At 37.0% G+C, this 21,604-nt stretch overlaps 1 protein-coding gene and 1 pseudogene across 1 annotated transcript in view; one reads left to right on the top strand and one right to left on the bottom strand.

Moving 5' to 3' along the window:
- LOC107696061 (protein phosphatase Slingshot homolog 1-like) overlaps positions 1 to 21,046 on the bottom strand; it is a 38,477-nt gene extending 17,431 nt beyond the window's left edge. The window contains exons 1-3 of the mRNA XM_016496205.1: positions 20,679 to 21,046; positions 15,398 to 15,435; positions 756 to 856 (exon numbers count right to left, since the gene is read on the bottom strand). Coding sequence (XP_016351691.1) covers positions 756 to 856; positions 15,398 to 15,435; positions 20,679 to 20,759 — 220 coding nt within the window. The 5' untranslated portion in view covers positions 20,760 to 21,046. The remainder of the gene's footprint in view (positions 1 to 755; positions 857 to 15,397; positions 15,436 to 20,678) is intronic.
- A 258-nt stretch (positions 21,047 to 21,304) lies between these two features.
- The window catches only part of LOC107696060 (D-amino-acid oxidase-like), a 5,156-nt pseudogene continuing 4,856 nt past the window's right edge, over positions 21,305 to 21,604 (top strand).

Here is a 21,604-nt window from a genome sequence, read left to right as displayed (position 1 = left end):
TGCGGATGTCATTCCCGAAACTTTGCAGGGTGTAGCCTATGTGTCCAAAAAACGAAAGTTTCATACAAATTCTGAACGGATTATACCCTAGAAAGTGCGCAAAGCGCGCGCTCCCTTTATCACTAAAAACCGTCACTCATCTTCGTTCATCGCGATCTTACAAAGTTCCGTTATAATCAATGCATAAAGAATCTCTTATTTACATTGTGTCTGCACTTAGTCATGAGATGATTCACGAGCGTGCAAAACTGCACTTAAAAACTGCGGCGCTTTCAGCAGTGAGTGAATTCTGACAAAACGTTTCTGATCGGCCATTGCGTTCAAGAAATCAACAGATATCTGTGATTGGTTACATTGCTCAATGCTGCAAAAACATGTTGAGGGTATTTAGCGCTTGGCTAAGCGCTCCAATTGCAGCGGGCCGACATCAGGGATTCATGACTAACAATATGGGGGGGGCAGTTCCCCCCCACCTAAGGTCGCCCATGATAGTAGCCATAATTTCCACCAAAACACCATAACCCCAAAAGTTATTGTCATTAATTTAAAACTGCAGCAACACATTTGAAGTACAGTAAATAAAGGATCGAGGTCCACTCAAACAACAATGAGCATTTTGCATGCAAAATGACGCCTGTACTGTGATTAATATTCAAGTATACTTGCTGACGTTTTAGCTAAGGAAGAAACACACTAACGTGTTATGTGATGAGATGAATTTCATAGAAACCCCTCAAGTACAAGCATGGACTCACCTGCATGTTTGTGGTGAGGATGACCTCTCTGACCCTGCGGACAACTGCCCTGCTGCAAAAACAGAGCGGCCCCCTTGACCATCAAGAAGCTCTCGCTTAGACTGTAAAAGAGAGAGCGAAAGAAAGGGTAGAGAGGACGAAATGCGAGAAACGTGGGCCAAAAAAAAAACATGCTCGCATGACATATCATACAATGTAATACGACAAAACCCACAGAGACCTGAAAGTTGTAGATTTGGATTTTACGAAAGTACAACGTGGGTTTTTCTTATATCGCATATCATGTGACACTGAAGACTGGGGAAATGGCTACTGAAAATTCAGCTTTACCATCATAGAAATAAATGACATTTATAAAATATATTAAAATAAAAAACAGCTATTTATATTGTAATGATATTTCACATTATTATTTTACAGTATTTGTGATCAAATAAATGCAGCCTTGGTGAGCATAAGAGAATTCTTTCCAAAACATTCAAAATCTCTAATCTGTAGTAAACGTATGATGAAAATCACGATACAAATAAAGTTGACAAGACATCAAAATCTGTTATTATTCAGTCACAATAAAATAAGAATGATAGGGTTTCTGATAAATATACAGTATATGGATATGTGTCCATTCTATCAATTTAAAATATAAAACATTTTGTGAATGAACCATGACTGCATATCTTTAAATCTCTGGGGTTGAATTTTGCAAGTTATACAACCCATCTCACCATCACTCACCTGTATACTCGTGACAGGTGCTTTAGGTCTGTGATTTCAGGTGTGGCAGTAATTAGCCTCACATGCAGTTAAACACACTTATAGAAATGTGAACCACCTGAGGCTCACTATTATTTTAATGCACTGTGGCACAAGTAAATCTTAATGGAAACTCAGTGCTGGGAAAAGACAGGACTATAGCTGGTAAGGTGAGAAATGCTCTCAATATCTTGCAGAGATTACTGAGCCAAGTGAGTCAAGAAAACACTCTTGTCTATTATCAGACTGTCATAACAGGGCAGGGATGGTTCACATTAATTAGACTGAACACGGTGGAGTAGTATTTGACTTTGGTTGATAGTTTAATGAACTTGTGTGTGTGTTTATGTATACATGGCCTCTCCCTGCCCTTGGATTTGGTCTGTATACACACTGTATACTTAAAAACAATAATAAAACAAAGAGAGAAAGAGAAAGTGAGAGAGTGACAAAGAGAGAAAACAATGAATTTTAATATTGTTTTGTGATATTTTAGTTCAAAATGAAATATTCCTAGTTGAAATAGTTGTACTTGTACCTACTAACATTTATTTGATTATACAGTAAAAACAGTCATTTGTGTAATATTATTACAATTTAAAATAACTGTTTTATATTTTAATATATTTTAAAATGTAATTTAATACTGTGATGGCAAAACTTTCAGTTTTCAGCAGTCATTACTCTAAACAGTAATACTTTTGTGGAAACCATGAAAAAAAACTAGGATTTTATAAATTTATTTTTTAATGCATTTAATTTTATTTATAACATTTTTGAATTAATAAAAATGTTTTGAAATAGAAATCTTTTGTAACATTATCAATTAGCATTAATTTATTTCAATTAATTTCTCAAAACAAAACAAACATAAAACTGATCCTAAACTTTTTATTGGTGTATATATATTGTCAATAATATACTGTATAACATTTTTTTACATACGTTTCATATAAACACTGTATGCAAGTAATTCCTGTATCCATAACGGCAGAGAACATCAGTAAATATTGAGACTTTTTATTGCACTTTACTCCTAATTTTTGTCATAACTGAGTTCTAATGGTCATAACATCAGTGACTGACAAGTACAAAACAACCTACAAAGCCCACATGCATGTCATATATATGTCAATGACTTGTCAGACAAAATAGCTGTTGACTGTGGCTCCATTCATGCAGCACACATCAAGTCAACACTCTCTAAATCACTCTCACTCTCCTGAATATTTTAAGCGGTCACATCAGTTAAAGAATGAAGTTGTCACTCTCTTTTATAAGAGAAATGTTTATCAACAGAACTGTGATTAGGACTGTTCTGCTTGTGTGAATACAGCCTAATTATGCAATATGTTTAACACTGGACAGACAGACAGATAGGTTGATAGATAGATAGGCAGGTTGAGACAATGCTTTTATTCTGAGATTCGACTAGAATGACTAGTCAATTTTGAAAATATGTAGTTCTGCACATCCCTACACTATTCCACAAACTCAATTAATTTTAATTAAATGGTTTGTGATTTAAAAAAAAAAAAAAATCAAACTTGATACAAGTAATTAACTTCTCAAACACACAGATGCAATGAAAAGAAATAGAACGCGTTAACTGGAAAGGGAGATCACTGGACAGACAGACAGATAGGTTGATAGATAGATAGGCAGGTTGAGACAATGCTTTTATTCTGAGATTCGACTAGAATGACTAGTCAATTTTGAAAATATGTAGTTCTGCACATCCCTACACTATTCCACAAACTCAATTAATTTTAATTAAATGGTTTGTGATTTAAAAAAAAAAAAAGTCAAACTTGATACAAGTAATTAACTTCTCAAACACACAGATGCAATGAAAAGAAATAGAATGCGTTAACTGGAAAGGGAGATAATAGAAGCATACAATCAAAAAGATCACGGGTTGGTTATTTAGGAGTGGCTACTCAAAACCATCATGGTCTAGGCAGGCAAAATATTTCAGGGTAACATTGTTTTCTCAGCCTGCAGTGGCTGTGACCCTTTGCTGACTCATCCCTCTCATTTTCCTGACTGGACTTCCAGTGTCTCAGCATTCAGAGGAACAGCCATTACATGATAAGCAACCGGCAACAAAACTCACATTGTACCCCACCCCACCCTTCTCTTATTCCCCTCTTCAACTTTCTCACCCTCCCACCAAAGGCCTCAAGGGTGTCAGCAGATCACAGAGGCTTTTGTTTCCATCCTCCTCTTTTTGTTTCTGCTGCGTTCTCTCTCTGTCCGCCCCTCTGAGCGATTTATGTGAAGGCTGGAAGCAGCTCAGCACCGTTGGGCTGATGGATTGAGTCATGACTGAGAGACAGACAGCTGAAAATGACGATACACAAGCCCTGAGCTGAGTACACTCATCTCCAAGGGTGTAATTATGATGTGAGTAAGAGTTTTGAGAAGAAACCGCTCTAAAACGTCTCTGTCCACGTTTCACTTGTATGCTTAGAGTCGGACACAGATGGATACATGGCACCTGGTGTAGGATGAACAGCCCTTTGGTAGAAAATCTGGAATCAAAACTGCACCACAAATATAAAGTTGTCAACTTTCTTTCCTGATAAATATAACAAAAAAAGTATACACTGTAAAAAAAGCTAATATTTTTTAAAAAGTATGCAGTAAAAACCTATTAATTGGTTAACTGTAAAAGTTACAAAACTGTACATGGTTTAACATTGCATTATATGTAATTTTACTGTAAAATAATGTCAAATGTGTGGATTTTAGAAGTAAAAACTACAACCATAGAAAAATAATTCCTTGCATGATACAAATATTATTTTATTTCAATAATTGTTTATTTTTATTTTTGTCATCAGTAACGTACATTAGGTTTTTTATGTATAGCTTAATTTCAATCACAAATAACCTTGCAGTTAAGTATATTCGAATAGTTTAAATCAAGAAAATCTATTAAAAAAGATCAAGGAATATATTCCATTGTTTCTATCAATTTTCATTTATATGCAATGAAGTAATTAAACCGCAACATGTGAAAGATAATGCCAATGAATCATTGAATCAGAATTTTTAACTGATTCAAAAAGACAGTTTGAACTGATTCATGAAATTAGTTGAACTTACCAACTCTAATACTGTTTTTGCTACTGGAATTTAATTTAACTTTAAGTTTTAACGCTCACATACTCATGAGTCACAAGACAACAACGATAACAACGATATGCAGATTAACATACCTACAATGACATGCCTAACTGATATACCAATAATGACAATGGCCAGATACAAATGCATTAAAACAGTTGCAATTCTTATTGTTTTACTTAATTTTATATTGCCAGCAAATCATCAAAAATATCTGCCCACCCATGTAGAGGGCCAACTGCCTAACTGATATACCAATAATGACAATGGCCAGATACAAATGCATTAAAACAGTTGCAATTCTTATTGTTTTGCTTAATTTTATATTGCCAGCAAATCATCAAAAATATCTGCCCACCCATGTAGAGGGTCCTGATTAACTCTCACTCACTTTCTCCCAAACACATTTACACACATCTCAACAACCCCTCCATAAATGCATAAGCCAAAAATATCATCCATATCACAGCAAAGTACAGTATCAAACACAAAAACACATGCAGGCCTAACAAGCCCACATGTTAGTAAATTCATGTGAAGGTCATGACTGATTTGGCACTGCATTGTCGTCTGATATATTTGTAAAATGGCCATATGCAGGAATAAATTGGTACATTGGCTCTTATGTAAATGCACACAGTTTGTGCAAATACAAACTGCAAAATCCGACAACCGCATGCCTTTCATTCAGATTGAATTGAATTTCATGCAAACAACATCACTACCTCTCAGGTAACACTGGCAATCGCTCTTACGTAAGAGCAACAAAACTCGTTGAGATGCGGCAAGACAAGATTTTACAGGTCAATGCAAATCTATGTGACCAACATAAAGAACAAACATACATGTAAGATCAAAACAGAGGCCTCAGACAAATATGAAGTATGAATGAATGCTGCCAGCTGCTCTAACTGGGTCACAAATCACCAGTAGTCCAGTTTGATGTTTCTACTGCTGTACTACAGTTATTACTCAAGAAACTGTCCAAAAGGTACAGAAGAATATATATATTTTTTACTACTAATTACACTACCATTGAAAGGTTTGGTGACAGTAAGATTAGTTTTTTCCCTTTTGGAACTTTTTTTTTTTTTTTTTAAGATTTCTTGAGCATCAAATCAGCATATTAAAATGATTTCTGAAGGATCATGCGACACTGAAAACTAGATTACTTGGCTGCTGAAAATTCAGCCTTGCCATCACAGTAATAGATTATATTGTAAAATATATTAAAATAGAAAACAGTTTTTTAAATTGTAAAAAATATTGACAATATTATTGTTTTTACTATATATGTGATCAAATAAATGTAATGTTGGTGAGCATAAGAGACATCTTTCAAAAACATTAATAATTCTACCACTCCGAAACTGTTTATTATAACCATAAAGATTTGTTTGAAAAGTTAAACTGGAAATTAACAACTTTCAGATGATTAATTAACATTTAACAATGTCTTAGCATTTGTTTTTTTTCTTTTTACTTTAATAACAGCAGAACTCAGGCTCAAGCACATCAAAATCCTAAAACATTGTTCATTTCCAGTTTTAAAAATCTGAATCCCTGATTTCCAGACTTCTGGATCTTACTGTACAAGCAAAGCATCACAATCAATCAAAGCCGTAAACGGCACTGCAATCTGCATCAGCGCCAATTTCACTTAAGTCTCCTGCACCACTTCAATGATTCACTCACATGTGGTAGATCTGCCTCTGTGTGACGAATGCATTATCCACAAAGTATGGTAGTATCTTCAGCACAACTTCCTGACAGGAGTCCACGACCAGATGCATCCTGCTGCTGGCTGCAGGGAAAATCTCCCTCGCCCTGGTCCGCAGCAGCACACTTCGGTCAGATCTCCAGTTGCTTACGACAGAGGGAGAAAAACAGCACGCAGAGGAGAGAAGGAGCACGTCTGCAGCCCCTACCTCAGTCTGACGCTGTCTGAGAGTGTGTGAGCAAGTTCCTACTGACACACTCCCTCCCTCTCTCTCTCTCTCTCTCTCTCTATGTGTGTGTCAGTAAACAGAGAGAGGAGGAAAAACCTGTTCCCTTCTCTTTGCAGTTACACAGGAAGGGATGAAGCACTCTGTGTGTGTATGCGTATGAGATCTCTCCACTGAAATTAGAGCACTCCAAACAGCTCTGACACTGCAAGAAGCCCAGCAGGCCACAGAGATCCTGGTGTGTCTCTTGGAGAAATAAAACAGCTTAATTCCAGCAAATCTGACAGAAATGATAAAGGGAAATGGAGGGAAAAAGCAGAAAAGATCCCAGCAGAAAATATAGAAGATTGTTCTTTTTCCTGAAGACAATCAGTTGGACAAAAAAATGTAATAAATAATAGCTGCAACAAATGTGTTGACCTTCTTAGCCAGGACTCCTCAATGCTCGCCACACCCTAAAATGATCTGTCTCAAAATCCTCTGGGTGCCATCCTTACATGGGCTAAGCATGGGCAACATTGTCTGCTGCTGTCGGACAAAGCAGGGGAGACTCTTTAAAATCTCATTAGGAGCAGAGACGGGGGATGAGTGTCCTAAGTAGACTGCAGTAAGTGCAGAGACTGGCCGACTGTCTGTACTCCACTATCTGCCTGTCAACACCGCGGCTTGACTGAGAAGGACAGAGTATTGGGTCTCTCTCACACACACACACACAAATTAAGAAGCTGTACTCAGATGAAGAGGGTTGACTCTTTCTGTCTAAAAGCCGATAAAACAGGACAGAGTAAACTGAGACACCAAGGAACAGAAATAGCCGGGAGGGAATCTACAAAAAAGGGGGGAGGGGTAGTTATTTAAGAAGGAAGGAAGGATGAACAGAAAGGAAGATGAAGAGAACTGTCTAAAATAACTAAAAGAAGCCGAGTGAACGGGACTTACTAAAGGGCATTTGGAATTTTTACTTTCTGGATCGGCAAGATCTGTGAAACGACCAAACAAAAACAGCAAATAAACAAAACGCTGCCAGGTTACACTCTTTAAAGGAATGTTCTGGGTTCAATACAAGCGATATGCTGTCAATTACCACTAAAAATAACATTGACTCATCCCTCAGTTTATCAAAATGAAACCATGTGTACAGTAATGAACAAAAAAAAAAACCGTGTACAGTAATGATCTTGTAATAGAAGCCTATGGGGCAAGGAATTACGAAGGGTTTCCTTCAGAAATGAGGGCAGAATATTTTTTGCCACAAACTTATACATTGTAGAAAATAATTTTCTTAAGTATTAATCAAAATATCCTTATATACAGGTTTAGGACTGGTGACTTATTTTCAAAGAATATATCTTAGAATTAAGTACATTTTCATACATTTTCTAGATTGTTCTTAGCATAAATCAAACAAAAATGGTTGAGGTTTGTTTAATACAAGACGCCAATGGGGTGATAAACATAACTTACTGTATTTTTACCTACTGTATACTTGCTGTAAAACAACTTACTGTATTTTCAAAAATACTGTATTTTTGATCAAATAAATGCATCCTTGGTAAGCATATGAGACTTCTTTTAAAAACATTACAAAATCTTACAGACCCCAAACTTTTAAATAGTGGTTTAAATGGCTTGTTTCTTAAGTAAATTTATCATGTTATAATTGATCAATGTTATAATATATTTTATTGGAAAACAAGAAAAAAAAAACTCATTAAGGAAATTACTTTTGCAGTATAGTTATGTGTTACCAACAGAATTCCTGTGGAAATTTCAATTGATTAATTTGTTTAGTCAATGTACAAATTGAGGAAAAGGTTGTCTTGCATTGAGCCTGGATTATTTATTGGTTAGTTCACAAGATTGGGTTGGGAAAGTTTTTCCGAATTGCTTCTTTTTTTTCTTCCCTCAAATTAAGTGCATTTCCTGTAAGGTTTATTAAACAGTAATTCTGTTGAGCTAAAATATCCTCTTCAACCTGACAAAATGCCCTAATAGATAACAACAGATGGCCATGTGGTACTCGACCACACAATCTTCTGTCTTGTGCATATGTGCTACTGTAATATATATGACAGGTGTGCGTGTGAGCCTTTAAATATATGCATGATGTATATCCTAGAGCGATTAGCCTTACTTGCTCATGCTTTGACACGCTAAGTCATGAAGCACATGAATACACTTACAGAGCTTCCCATGTGACTCAGCATAACCATGGCAACGCTATCAGGCAAACTTCAGAACACCTGACAGGTGTCCTGATTCAGGACGCCTGCATGTGGAGCTTTAAGATCAGGCGTGCGTGTGTGTGTGTGTGTGTGTGTGTGTGTGTGTGTGTGTATCGTAAGGTGTGTGTTCACTGGATTATTCCAGTGTGCTGAGACTGCACTGGTACACAAAAGTGCCACGGTCGCTTTTCTGTACACACAGGCACAAAAAGATTAAAAGCTTCTTTTCTGGGAGCAGATGTTGCATAACATTTCCATTGCCGTGCAACGAAGGAAAGACGAGGGACAAAAAGAGGGAGGGGGCAAATAGCACACCAATCTTTTCTCAGGTGTCAAGGCGAGAATGATGAATTGCATATGACATCAGTGTTCACCAATCTATTGGCCACATGCCTGTATTTACACCGCCTTCTTATTAATCATATGAATTGCCACATTCACTGGCCTGAGTCCAAATGATGTTGAAAAAAAACTCAAGAATGCACATTCATGCAATTTGTGCACTTGCAGTAAAACAAGTGATTCTAAGAAAAGAGCAACGTTATTGTTATTCTTAAAGAATAGTTCACCCAAAAATGAAAATTTGCTAAAAACTGACTCACCCTCAGGCCATTCAAGATGTACAGTAAATGAGTTTGTTACTTCATCTGAATTCTGGTGAAATTTAGCATTACATTTACTGCAGAGGATCCACGGAATGCAAACATGTGATGTAATGTTACATTTCTCCATATTTGTTCAGATGGAGAAACAAATGGATCAACATCTTGGATGGCCTGAGGGTGAGTAAATTTTCTTGTTTTCTAGTAATTGTTTTGTAGCGAACAAACTAAAAATGAAAAGGTCATGCTATTGAATTTAATTGCCATATAAAATAGGCCTATTGCTTGCTCATGCAGGTAGGTCACTTTCTATCCAGGCCGACAGTTCACATTTGTAATTGGTTGCAGTCTTTTCCCCCCAGTTTAATATATTAAGCAGAACATCTTCTATTCAGCGTTATTTAATTTCTGTGCATATGATCATTTTAATTTTGTTCAATTATACTGAAGTAAATGGAAATACCATGTTTTGGTATCACGTGCATCCTGCTGAAAAAAATAAACACTTAAAGGTGCTGTATGTAAGTTTTTGACTCTACTAAAGCATAAAAATAACATAAAATATTTGCAGATATTTAAGAAACATGCTCGGTGTCAATCCTACATACAGCACCTTTAAAAATCCTGAGCTGGTTTGCTGGTCTCAGCTGGCTTAACATTTTGACCAACTAAAAAGTGTCCAAAACTGCTCTGAAATCAGCCAACAGCCTTACCAGGCTGGAAGACCAGTTAAGAACAGCAAACCAACTTAGGTTGGTTTTAGGTGTTTTGATCAGCAGGGTTGGAAGCAAGATAGAAACTTTATCATTGGCTGAAAGTGCACTTTAATACCCAGAGACATTTCTGGATGAAATACCCCATCCATCAAAATTAATGTTCAAATTTAGAGCATCAAGATCAACTGTAGATCATGTTGTTGTTGGTTTTCACCAGAACAATAATGCAACATTTTAACTAGTATGGGTCCTAACGGATCAGAGACATTGACACACACACACACACACACAAACCCTTATGCAACTACACCCAAACATAAACACTGATTGCTGTGCTTGGCTGCTCCTGTCTCGGAGTCTGTTTGATGAAATCACCTGCTGGCTCAATGCTGTGCCACCTGGTTGATTTCACAGGAAAAGTCTTTGACCGGTTCAGCAGGCATCCCTGAGTACATCTCGCAAAGGGTAAGATTAGGGTTACAGCTATTAGAGGGGTCCTGTCTGTGATAAGGGTAAAATTTGGGGGGCTCCTCTGTTCAGCCTATTCATCCAGATACCACAAAAGGCATTCTTATCCAGCTACGCCTGTTTCAAAATGCTTGAAAGGATAGATCACAGTAGGGCTGGGAAAAAGAAATCAAATTGCAATTTTTCTGATAAAAAAAAGAAAAAGGTTTGCTTGTTTGCAAGACTGCGCAATTTGGCCAAACATTTTGTGACTTTATACCAATGACGACTATAAAATATTAAATAACAAATGTATCATACGACTTTATATCAATAATATGACTATAAAAGATTAAAATAACTAATATTTCACAGTAAAATATAAATTAAAAATAATAGTTTTATTTTTACAGTACAACTGTAAAATTACTTTACTAATATTTACAAATATACATTTAGAATTTCAACAGATACTACAAATAAAAAAAATATTTGGCAATACTTTAGTTTAACGACCAATTCTCACTTTTAACTAGTTGCGTATTAGCATGCATATTACTAATGTATTGGCTTTTTAGTAGTAGTAATAAAGCAAATATTAATGCCTTATTCTAAATGACCATATTTTAGATCCCTTAATCCGACCCCATGCCTAAACTTAACAACTTCCTTACCTTTACTTCCAGCAAATTGTGAGTTTATTGGGGCAAAAGTCATAGTTAATAGTGAGAATTGGTCCCCAAACTAAAGTGTGACCAAATATTTAATATTGGACAGCAACTGATATGGTACCGATGTATTGTGCATCGTTAACAGTAAGAATTTTCTCATGTACAAACTGGGCTAAGTTAAATATATCTGGGTCACCATATGACCATAAAAACGGCAGTAAATACAAACAAAATGTATTCTCATTTGCATGAACATGCTATATATCTGCATTATAAATATTCAAAGCAATGGCATTCATCCCTTTCCACAGAGTTCACACTAAACCACGAACTGCAAGTAACAGCATTGCAGATTCTGTCACAACACCTATTTCCACAAGAGTTCAGGAAAATACAAGATAAGTCAGCCTTAGGTAAGATAAAAGGAATTTGTCAGGTTCAAACCGTCTTCGTAGTAGCGATGGATGTTACTTCAGGAATCAATGAGCTCAGGCAGAAGGACAGGTCTTTACACGTGTGCATAAACAAATTACATCAAATAGTGTTTGGGTGTCACGTTCTGATAATTGCACAACAATAAACAGAACAAGCTGGAATGCTCAGTTAACATATAACAACTAGCAGTTTGGATCTTTAGAACAGTAGCTAGCTCAGACTCTTGACTGACCTACCACAAAACTACTAGTGTTTCGGATCCCTCTGTTTCATCCTAAATTTAAGTTTCATTGTCTAAAATGGCTGTTTGTGTGGAAGAAGTGTTCTGTTTTGCTGATGCTGCTGTTCTTACATTGTTTTATTTAGCTCCATGCATATCTGTTGCACTAGTGACTTTATCTTAACCTTGTTTTTCCTCATTAAAAGAGGATTTGTTTCACATGAGCCTTTAGGACATCCTGTTCCCAACACACACAACTTTTCTGTCGGTTTTCTGCACTCTGGATAGTTCCATGAATGCATAGATTTTTAGAATAAAGGTTGAAAATTAATTAAATTGGAATTTCTATTCTGATTTTAGAAGATACAGTGGCCTCAAGAAGTATTTAGACTAGTTCAATAGTTCAATAATGAAAATCTGCTGATAATTTACTGACCCTTGTGCATCCAAGATGTAGATGAGTTTGTTTCTTCTTCGGAACAGATTTAGAGAACTTTACATCGCTTGCTCACCACCGGATCCTCTGCAGTGAATGGGTGCCATCAGAATAAGAGTCCAAACAGCTGATAAAAACATCACAATAACCCACAAGTATTCCAAACAACCCCAGTCCATCAATTAATGACTTGTGAGGTGAAAAGTTGCATGTTTGTAAGAAACAAATCCATCAGGGCGTTTTAACTTTAAACTGCAAGTGATGATAAAACAAATGATGCTAGAGCTTTTCTCAGAACAAACTTTTCTTAGTCACTTTGGCAATGACTTTTAATCAAGTGATCTCAAAGTGATTTTGCAATGACTTCCATTTAAGTGTAGCTTATGTGCCCACTACTTTTTGGGTTCATTGTATGTTCGCTCTAATTGGTGTCTGAAGGACACTCTGTTTGGTTAAGTTGTTAAGTGCTGAGGGACTAAAGTCTTATCTATGAATCACAGGAAGATACAGAAATCAGACACAGCCTCCATTGTGTCTGCAATCGCTAACACTGGAATCTCAACAGAGTCCTTTTCTCATATCCTGTTTTTACAGAAACACTAAGCACTGCCTTCTAAACCAATCACAGGGCAAACACAGCGAGAAAGAGACCGAGATGGACAGAAAGTATTAAAAGCACTTAAAATGCGCTGAGGGAACAACTGCTCTTTCGCTTATCAGATGACCTTATGTAGGTCACACACACCACATGTGCTTACATCCAACAGAAAACAGACAGATGGCATTAGGGCAGGGGTGTCCAAACTCAGTCCTGGAGGGCCGGTGTCCTGCACAGTTTAGCTCCAACTTGTCTCACACACCTGCCTGGAAGTTTCTAGTATGCATAGTAAGACCTTGATTAGCTGGTTCAGGTGCGTTTAATTGGGGTTAGAGCTAAACTTTTTCCCGAACAGTGGCCCTCCAGGAACAGGATTATACACCCCTGCATTAGGGGGTTCATTCAGGAGTTCCTCCGCTCCCTTTTCTAAGTTTGATCAAAATAAAAAACAATACATTTCCTTTTACTCTTCAACAAAGCATTCATTATCTCTGTGCTCACACGTTCTGGGGATTAGTTTGTTTGAATGTGCTTATTACAAGCCATTCATTTACAGATACTTTACTAAAAGAACAAAACAAGTCCTTAAGTTACTTTTACTGTTATTTAGACAAAAAATTTAAATGTGGGACAAAACTTGCTACTGATTCAACTTGTGTTGAGTTTACAGTCAACACAAGAGTTATTTCCCAAGCAATGTGACCTTTGAGGATGTCATGTGACCTTTAAAATGACAAATCTTCCACTGTGCACATCCTCTTCTTTTAGCTCCTCAATCTGTACTGTGCATAAGAATTCCAACTGTCTTCACGAGTTGTTATTTGACCTTGTTTGGCCAATACCTAGATGGCAACACTGAAATACAGAGCAAGAGTTTCACAAAGTACTGCACATCAGTGAACAGCTTGTCTCTTAAGAACTTTTCTTCCATCCTCGTGGTGACCTAGATTCAAAGTTTGAAAGGACTGGGACATTAGTCCAATCCCAGCAGACACAAGCCCTAGTTTAATATGTCCTCTAAAAGATATGCTGAATGAAAAAAATGCTGAACCCAAAAACAGTCTGGACTGACAACATGTCGTCTCTACTTCAAAAGCCTTTGGCCTTTACAAAACACTAAGGCTGTGACTGTAAAATTATACACAGTATAAAGATGTTGCATTGATACTTGCTTCAACATATTTTTAAATTTGTGCAATGATTTATGTAATTTTCTATAGATCAATTAAAGCTGAAGTGTGTAATTTCTCCACCGCTAGCGTCTCTAAACAACATAGAAATATTTGAAACTATTGTGCAGTTTCTCTATCTTGTTTGTGTTTGCTGCAGTTTCAATCATGATTTAATTATCATATCCTGACGCATCACAAAGTATTGAATCGACATGAATCTGGTCATAACAGGGCTTCGGACTGCAAGTGAAATGGTTGCAAATACAAATGCAAATCTCAAACGGTGACTTTGATTATGTATAATAAAACTGATTCTATAATTTCACTACTAAAAAAAGAAAACCAGGCTCACTTGACAAACGTGCTTGTGGTGAGATTTCTGCTAAATTATATTACATTGCTTTTTACATGTTGCACGACACTTTTAAAGTGAAATGTCCAGTGAGTGGTGCTAAAAGGAAACATACCACCTACACTAAACCTAATCAACAGTGTTAACAAAAGCAAACGGGAGATAAAAACACATTTGTTGAAGCAATCACGCAATTTTAGCTTGCTTACAAGTCTTTGAGCTCTTTGTTACAGGTGAACAAGTTTACTACATCTGAAAAGCCATGCATGGCTGGTTATGCAATGCAAATGGAAAAAAAGTATTTGTTATTCGATAATCTTTTTCCTGTATTTATAAGTTATGTGAGAAGAAACTACCTTTTCATTTCAGCTAGAAACTGCAGTGAGTTGTACGTATTGGTACATTTTTGGAATTTTGCAGAAAGGCTGAAAAACAGTCAGTTTGGCTCCTAAATTTTTCATTTTATAAGCCAATGGCACCTGGAGACCTGCAGAAGGTAGTTGGCAATATACAACTCTACTAAACACCATTTCATCCATCTGTCAGCTACAGTCATTGAATTACAAGGAACCAGATAGTTCTAATAAGACAAATACTCATTAGGAACGATATAGTGTCTGATATAGTGGGGAAAGCCAGCAAGACGTTCGCCTCAAATTAAACCCACTTGATCTCACTTCAGTCGAAGAGGAACTGAAACTGTAATAAAAACCCACTCTGGTGTTAGAGCTGCCGTGAAAGCAGTGATCAGACACCTGGGCTCAGATATGTTTGATTATATGTGTTAGGAACCATTTCGCAAACTACAGGGTGTGATGAAGACTCCTCCCATCATGGAACTGACAGATTCTTCATCATCTGCTTCTGACAGATTGGACCTTGGGAACACACACACACACAAATACAGAAAAACTTGTATTTAAAAGCCAGTAGTCACCTCTGATTTAGCCGCCGCTCATCGTCACTTCCAAAGTCCTGGGAAAATAAAAAGAAAGTGTGAGAGAAACAGAAGTTAGTCATCTAAAACAATAGATCACCAAGACATGTCCACACTGTTTTATTTAATTTTATTGCTTCGAGCCTTAAGATAAAGAATAGAGCAGGATGTAGGATTTTCTGATGTAATAAATCTAATTATGTCTTCACGCATCTTCTACCTAAACCAAATTATAAGTTATAAATTCAGCATCTGTTGTGAAAATGTCAGCAGAATTCTGGAATAAATAATGGAGAGGCCAGAATCCCTCAGGCCTCGGAACTTTTCCAAATTCCACAACCTCACCCGACTCAAACCCAGCAACAATCTGGCCTAAACATTGTTCTTTCCCCCACATGATCGCTCTCTTGCTCTCTTTCTCTGCTAAATGTGTAACCTTTAAGCACAATACAAGACCTATGTGTCCCAAATAACAAAAAAGCTTTGATGTATCACTATTCACAGCAGCGTAATATGACAAAGAAGAAAACATGAAGAATGGGGCCTCTTCTTAAGATAAGGTTTCATTATAACAAAGAGTGTTTTTAAAATAGTTCTTCACTGTATGTGAATGTGACGGCCCTGATTATTAGGTTACTGATAGTGGTATATAGCACTAAATGAAGGCCGGGGAGTGTGCCATGGTCAGATGTGGCAGATGCCTGAAGGCGACGAAACCGTGTCAGGGGAATTGGCTGTGCCAGGGTTTCTGTCACGTACCAAAAGCTGTCACTTCATGCAGAAGCTGGGCTAATAAAACTTTATAAGCAGGGCAGAATGAGGAGTGGAAACAATGAAGTTTGTGAACAGAAACAGAGGTTTTAAAAGCATGAGGCTTCTCTGTGATTTATAACATACTAAGAGGATGAACAGATTGATAGCACTAGGCGAAAGGTGAAAAATAAGAAGGTAGAAGTCAATACTGCGGCTCAGCATTCAAATATGCACGATCATCCTAAAAAAACAGTACAACACAACCAAGAAGTTTTTTTTTTTATACATTTTTATACATTTTATAGAGCACAGAAAACTAAAAGACTTTCTTGACTGTTGTCATTGCTTACCTCATTGCACAAGCCAATGATGTGCTGTCGTCAGTTGATGATCATGTGCAATTTTTCTTCATTATTTAATTTTCTATATTATTCAAAAAAACTAAAACATATTTTTTGGAGGTACCTCAATTGGGATACTGAAGAGTTCAATTAAATGTTCATGGTGTATTATTTTGGTTGCATTCGTGAGTTATTAAATATAAGGTAACACTTTATTTTAAGGACCAATTCTCACTATTAACTAGTTGCTTACTAGCATGCATATTAGGGCTGTTTATTAGTATCTATAAAACACATAGTGATGCCTTATTCTGCATGACCATATTTTAGATCCCTTAATCTTACCCCATACTACTTTATTAGCTATTAATAAGCAGCAAATTAGGAGTTCGTTCAGAGAAAACTGTCACATATTCAGTTAACAGTGAATATGTGTTCCCTATTCTAAAGTGTTACCAAATATAACTGGTTGTGTAAAATAAGCACATAATATTGTATTGTAAGTTTTATGTGTCCTATCTTGCATGAGCTGTAATGACTCAACTTATTACTTAAACATCGGTTCTATTTGTGACTAAATGATTAAGAATAGTTCTGTGAACTGGATCAACAGATTAGACACAAAGCTATTAAATTCCACGGTTTCAGAAAATTGGTAAAGCTAGAGTCATATGGACCACTACTATAATACTTTTATGTTTTTTTGTCACAAATGTCCCTTCAGTGTTACAGGGAAGAAAGAAGGTCATACAGATTTGGTACGACATGAGGGCGAGTAAACAGTGACAGCATTTTCATTTTTATGTGAACTAATCATTTAAGAAAGCAAAGAGGGTCAATTTTGGTTTCATGTTAAATTTAACCCAAATACCACACAAAGCTTCTGCAGATTTTTACCCTTGGAACCTTAAAACCACTATTCCTCTTTAACGAGTATTCGTTTTACATCACTGTCTCTTGTTACCTCTCTACCCATCCTCTCTATCAGTCTATCCATCCCTCTCTTTCAGTCTCTGCATGAGATGACATCACTGCAGCTGCATGTTCCCCAGTCCTCATGTTTGAGGTTGTGATGTGAATTCTAAATAGTGTGTGTCCTCACTAGCGTAGCACATTATGCAATTATTCTTAAGGCCTGTTCACACCAAGAACAATAAAGATAACTATAACGATAGCTACATTAGCATCCACACACCAACGTATGATAACATTCTGTTTATTTTAAGCATGTGCTGCAGTTTTGTCATCTGCCGCTTTAAATACTCAAGCTCTTTATGGACTCTGATCTGCCGTCAATGGTTTTATCATTCATCAGCTGCACAAAATCGTTCTGCACATGATTCCAATGTTATCATTCTTCTGTGGCATTACCATTATAGCTGTGATGCGGATTCTGTTTTCTTTTAAATTGAGAATGCTTTTTATAACCATATCTTTATTGCTATTGTTAGTTATCGTCCTTTGTGTGAACGGACCTTTATATTTAACCACAATATAGATTTAAACATTAAAGATCTAAACCTAATTGGTTAGGTTTTAATCCAACTAAGAAGCAAAAGACAACATTTCCTAAATGTTTCAAGAACATTCATAATCTGACCCTGTTACTGTTACAGAAACACAATTTAAATATGATTTATAACCTGAACTGTGTGTATATGATAATAATAGTACTCAAATATCTAAAATTCATTATGTTCACTGTTCTTTGTGCTCTCTCATTCAAATGTGTAAAGCCAGCGCCCCCTACTGGGTATAAATGGATTTCTAAGGCAACTATGATGTCAAAGAAACCATTATGAAGGTGGGGTGCTTTCATGGAGGAAAGACAATTAACGCCTACAAGAAAATTACTTTTCAAAACCACCACCTGAGAATCACTAACAATGAAAAGCAATACAGCTCTCCTAGTGAGACTGGCTAAAAGGGTCTCGCTCCTAATGAAAAGGTAAAAACAGGAGGCCTTTCATCACATGAGAGGAGCTTAGCTGTGCCAGGGAACAATGACTTAGATTGAAATGTCTGTTGAGCAGAAATGCAGGATAGCCCATGACTGAAAAGCACCCAACATTTTTGACAGTTCCCCTTTTAAAACAGCTTGAGCGAATGAATGGAAACACACAGTCCAACACAATATCATGAGGTACATGCAAACAAACTTCTCCCTGTACTACTACTACATACAATGACAGGAACAACATTTCAATGATAGTTTCAATATAAATAAATAAAAACAAAATGTAGTTGCATACACATCTTGCCATTTAAAAGTTCACTCAGTAAGTTTCTGTTTAAGTTTAGCTGGTTCCTATCCATCCTACCAATAACAACTGATACATTGTGTCTGTATATAATATATAAACTGTGTTTGTTTTGTTTAGATGTACTTTTGTGTTTATTTTTTAATGAAATTGTGGAAAAAAAGATGAACAACAGTTTGTAAATAAAGCTTCAAACAGTCTTGAAAAATTTCAAGCGATGCTGTATATTCATGAACAGTAACAATACTATTCAGAACAGGATAGAGATAATGGAAAGAAGAGAACAAAGAAAAAAACAACATGGTATTAACATTACAGATATTATTCACAGTAGATAAAAGGTGTCATCACAGCCCAAAAGAAAAAGGTAAATTTCTTATTATTAAGTGAAAAATGAAAAAAAAAAATAAATAAAATAAAAAACTAACACTTGCTTTTTAATCTTTTTGTATTCTATCCGTTTTCTTTTCATTTATTATACAATTAACAAAAGTAACAAAGATCTCTAACACTAGCTTGCTCTATTATTTTTCTATTCTATCTGTTTTCTTTTTATTTATTACATTATTTAAAAAAAAACCTTACTACGTGTACTGCGTTAAGCTAACTGAGACTTGTTATAGCACTTGTATGTCATTGCTCTTTTGTTGATTTTGATTGCTTCCATTGTCCTCATTTGTAATCATTAAATGTAAATGTAAATGTAAGTGACTTTCAAGTTACATTTTAAATAAGAATTCTACAAACACTGGTAATTTTTAAGAAAAATTTTAAAGAGTTTGTTAACTTTAAAAAAAAAAACATTCCTAATACAAAGTACATCATTTGTATTACTTTAATGTTTATGCTTTGCAAAGCACACTGACGCACTCAGCTGAATGACACGCCTGGTCACGTGATGTCAACATTGCTGCGATACTGAAGGGACTAGTCGCTCTATATCAAATAAAACAGTATTTTATGGACGGTTGATATGTCTTAAGTTTTCATTTTCTGTGGGTGTACATAATTGTAAATTAGATTTTTCCCAAAAGTGTCATTCATTTATCTATATACCGTTTTAGCAAAACATACCGAGTGCACCTTTAAGGCTTGGCATGTTATTATGAATAATCCTTAGTTAAACCAGTATCTGTACCAAACAAAACAGTGTTTTTGTGGTTTGTTCACTAAAACTAGACACATTCTTTCGCAATCGTTAAACCACAAATTGCAGGACAGCCTGTAAACAAGCCATTAGCTCAATGAAGTACAACAGCCCTGTTAAACACTTTCTCCTGGCAACAGTATTCAACTCAAATGGGGAAGTCGTGGCCTAATGGTTAGAGTCGGACTCGTAACCCAAAGGTTGCGGGTTCGAGTCTCGTACCGGCAGGGATTGTAGGTGGGGGGAGTGAATGTACAGCGCTCTCTCCCACCTTCAATACCACGACTGAGGTGCCCTTGAGCAAGGCACCGAACCCCCAACTGCTCCCCGGGCGCCGCAGCATAAATGGCTGCCCACTGCTCCGGGTGTGTGTTCACTGCTGTGTGTTTGCACGTAGGATGGGTTAAATGCAGAGCACTAATTCCTAGTATGGGTCACCATACTTGGCCACATGTCACGTCACCAGTCACCAAATGCATCACCCCTAAGCCTGAACCATAAACACGGTCTACCAGCAGAGATTAAGCACCATCACAAAACACACAAGATAATCAAGTAAAACTTCAGAACATAAATCAAGATTTGTATTTATGCCATGTATAGTGCATAATACGCCCAAAGGCAGTGACACAGCGTCCAAGCCTGATGGCATCCCGCTAGCTAGCTCTACAGTCTGAGCTGTATTAGCATTAGGCCTACGTGACTCATATGGGTCCTGTTGTGTTTTAATTAATCATTACATCATCATATCTCATCTCAGCGTGTTTATTTCCGCTTACCTCTCCCGCGTTGGTGGTGGCGGTGCTGGAAGTGGACGCCGCGCTGGGAGTGGGCGAGCGCTGCAGGGTTACCAGAGCCATGGATGAAATCTCCCAGCACAACGGCCAGTCTATCTGTCACGAGCGAAACCGACCAGCGGGATTTTCCCCTAGCAGCAGCGCCAGATATACGGGGATTGCGCTGCGACTCCACGCGCTCGAAGGGACTGCTGTTAAAAGGCCATGGCTGAGCCGCTGTTCGGCGTTTTTTGTGTTGCTGATTCCGTTTTGACATGAGCTGGATGATATTTTGGTGCTTCTCACTCTCACCCACTGCCGCATGTGGCTGAAACTCAGACTACTGCTGCTGCTTTCAGCTCATACATCCTATAGTGTTGTTTCTGTTGTGAACGAATCAGTGTTTGTGAATGAATCTTTTAAGTGAACGATTCACTTCCATATTTTTCGGTCGCCGAGTCCCTCCCTTTCAAAGCGCGTGACCGCTTTTCTGCCTTCAAAGACTGGCTATAGTATGGACAAATAGCATTCGAGTATGGGCTGTGTAGAAGCATATCATTGGTTGAACTTACTGAACAAACACGCCCTTCACTGAACGAGTCAGTGTTTTGAATCTGAACGAGGCATTTCGTTGGACATTTGGGAGTCTGCTAGTACCTCTTGTATGTGGAAAAGTAAGGATGTTATTCAGGCTGTAGTGCTACCATTGTTGTTTTTATAACTTGATAAAAGCCATGCCATGCATTTGACAAAATGAATGTACAGTGGTAGATTTCCAACTGTGGAAAAAACGTCTGGAGTGTTTCTGGAGTATTTGTAGAGGTCGTGCTTAAAGAATGTTGCCGCCGCAAACGACTCAGCCGAATAACGAATCGGTTGAATGGTTGATTCAACAACTTCAGTGATTCAGCTGTTTTTCATTCATTCAT

Source organism: Sinocyclocheilus anshuiensis, unplaced genomic scaffold (genome assembly GCF_001515605.1).
Source record: "Sinocyclocheilus anshuiensis isolate Anshui unplaced genomic scaffold, SAMN03320099.WGS_v1.1 scaffold935, whole genome shotgun sequence".
In the NCBI taxonomy this organism is placed as follows: Eukaryota; Metazoa; Chordata; class Actinopteri; order Cypriniformes; family Cyprinidae; genus Sinocyclocheilus; species Sinocyclocheilus anshuiensis.
Note: the sequence above shows the minus strand (reverse complement) of the source record. Positions and strands in the feature narration are given on the sequence as shown.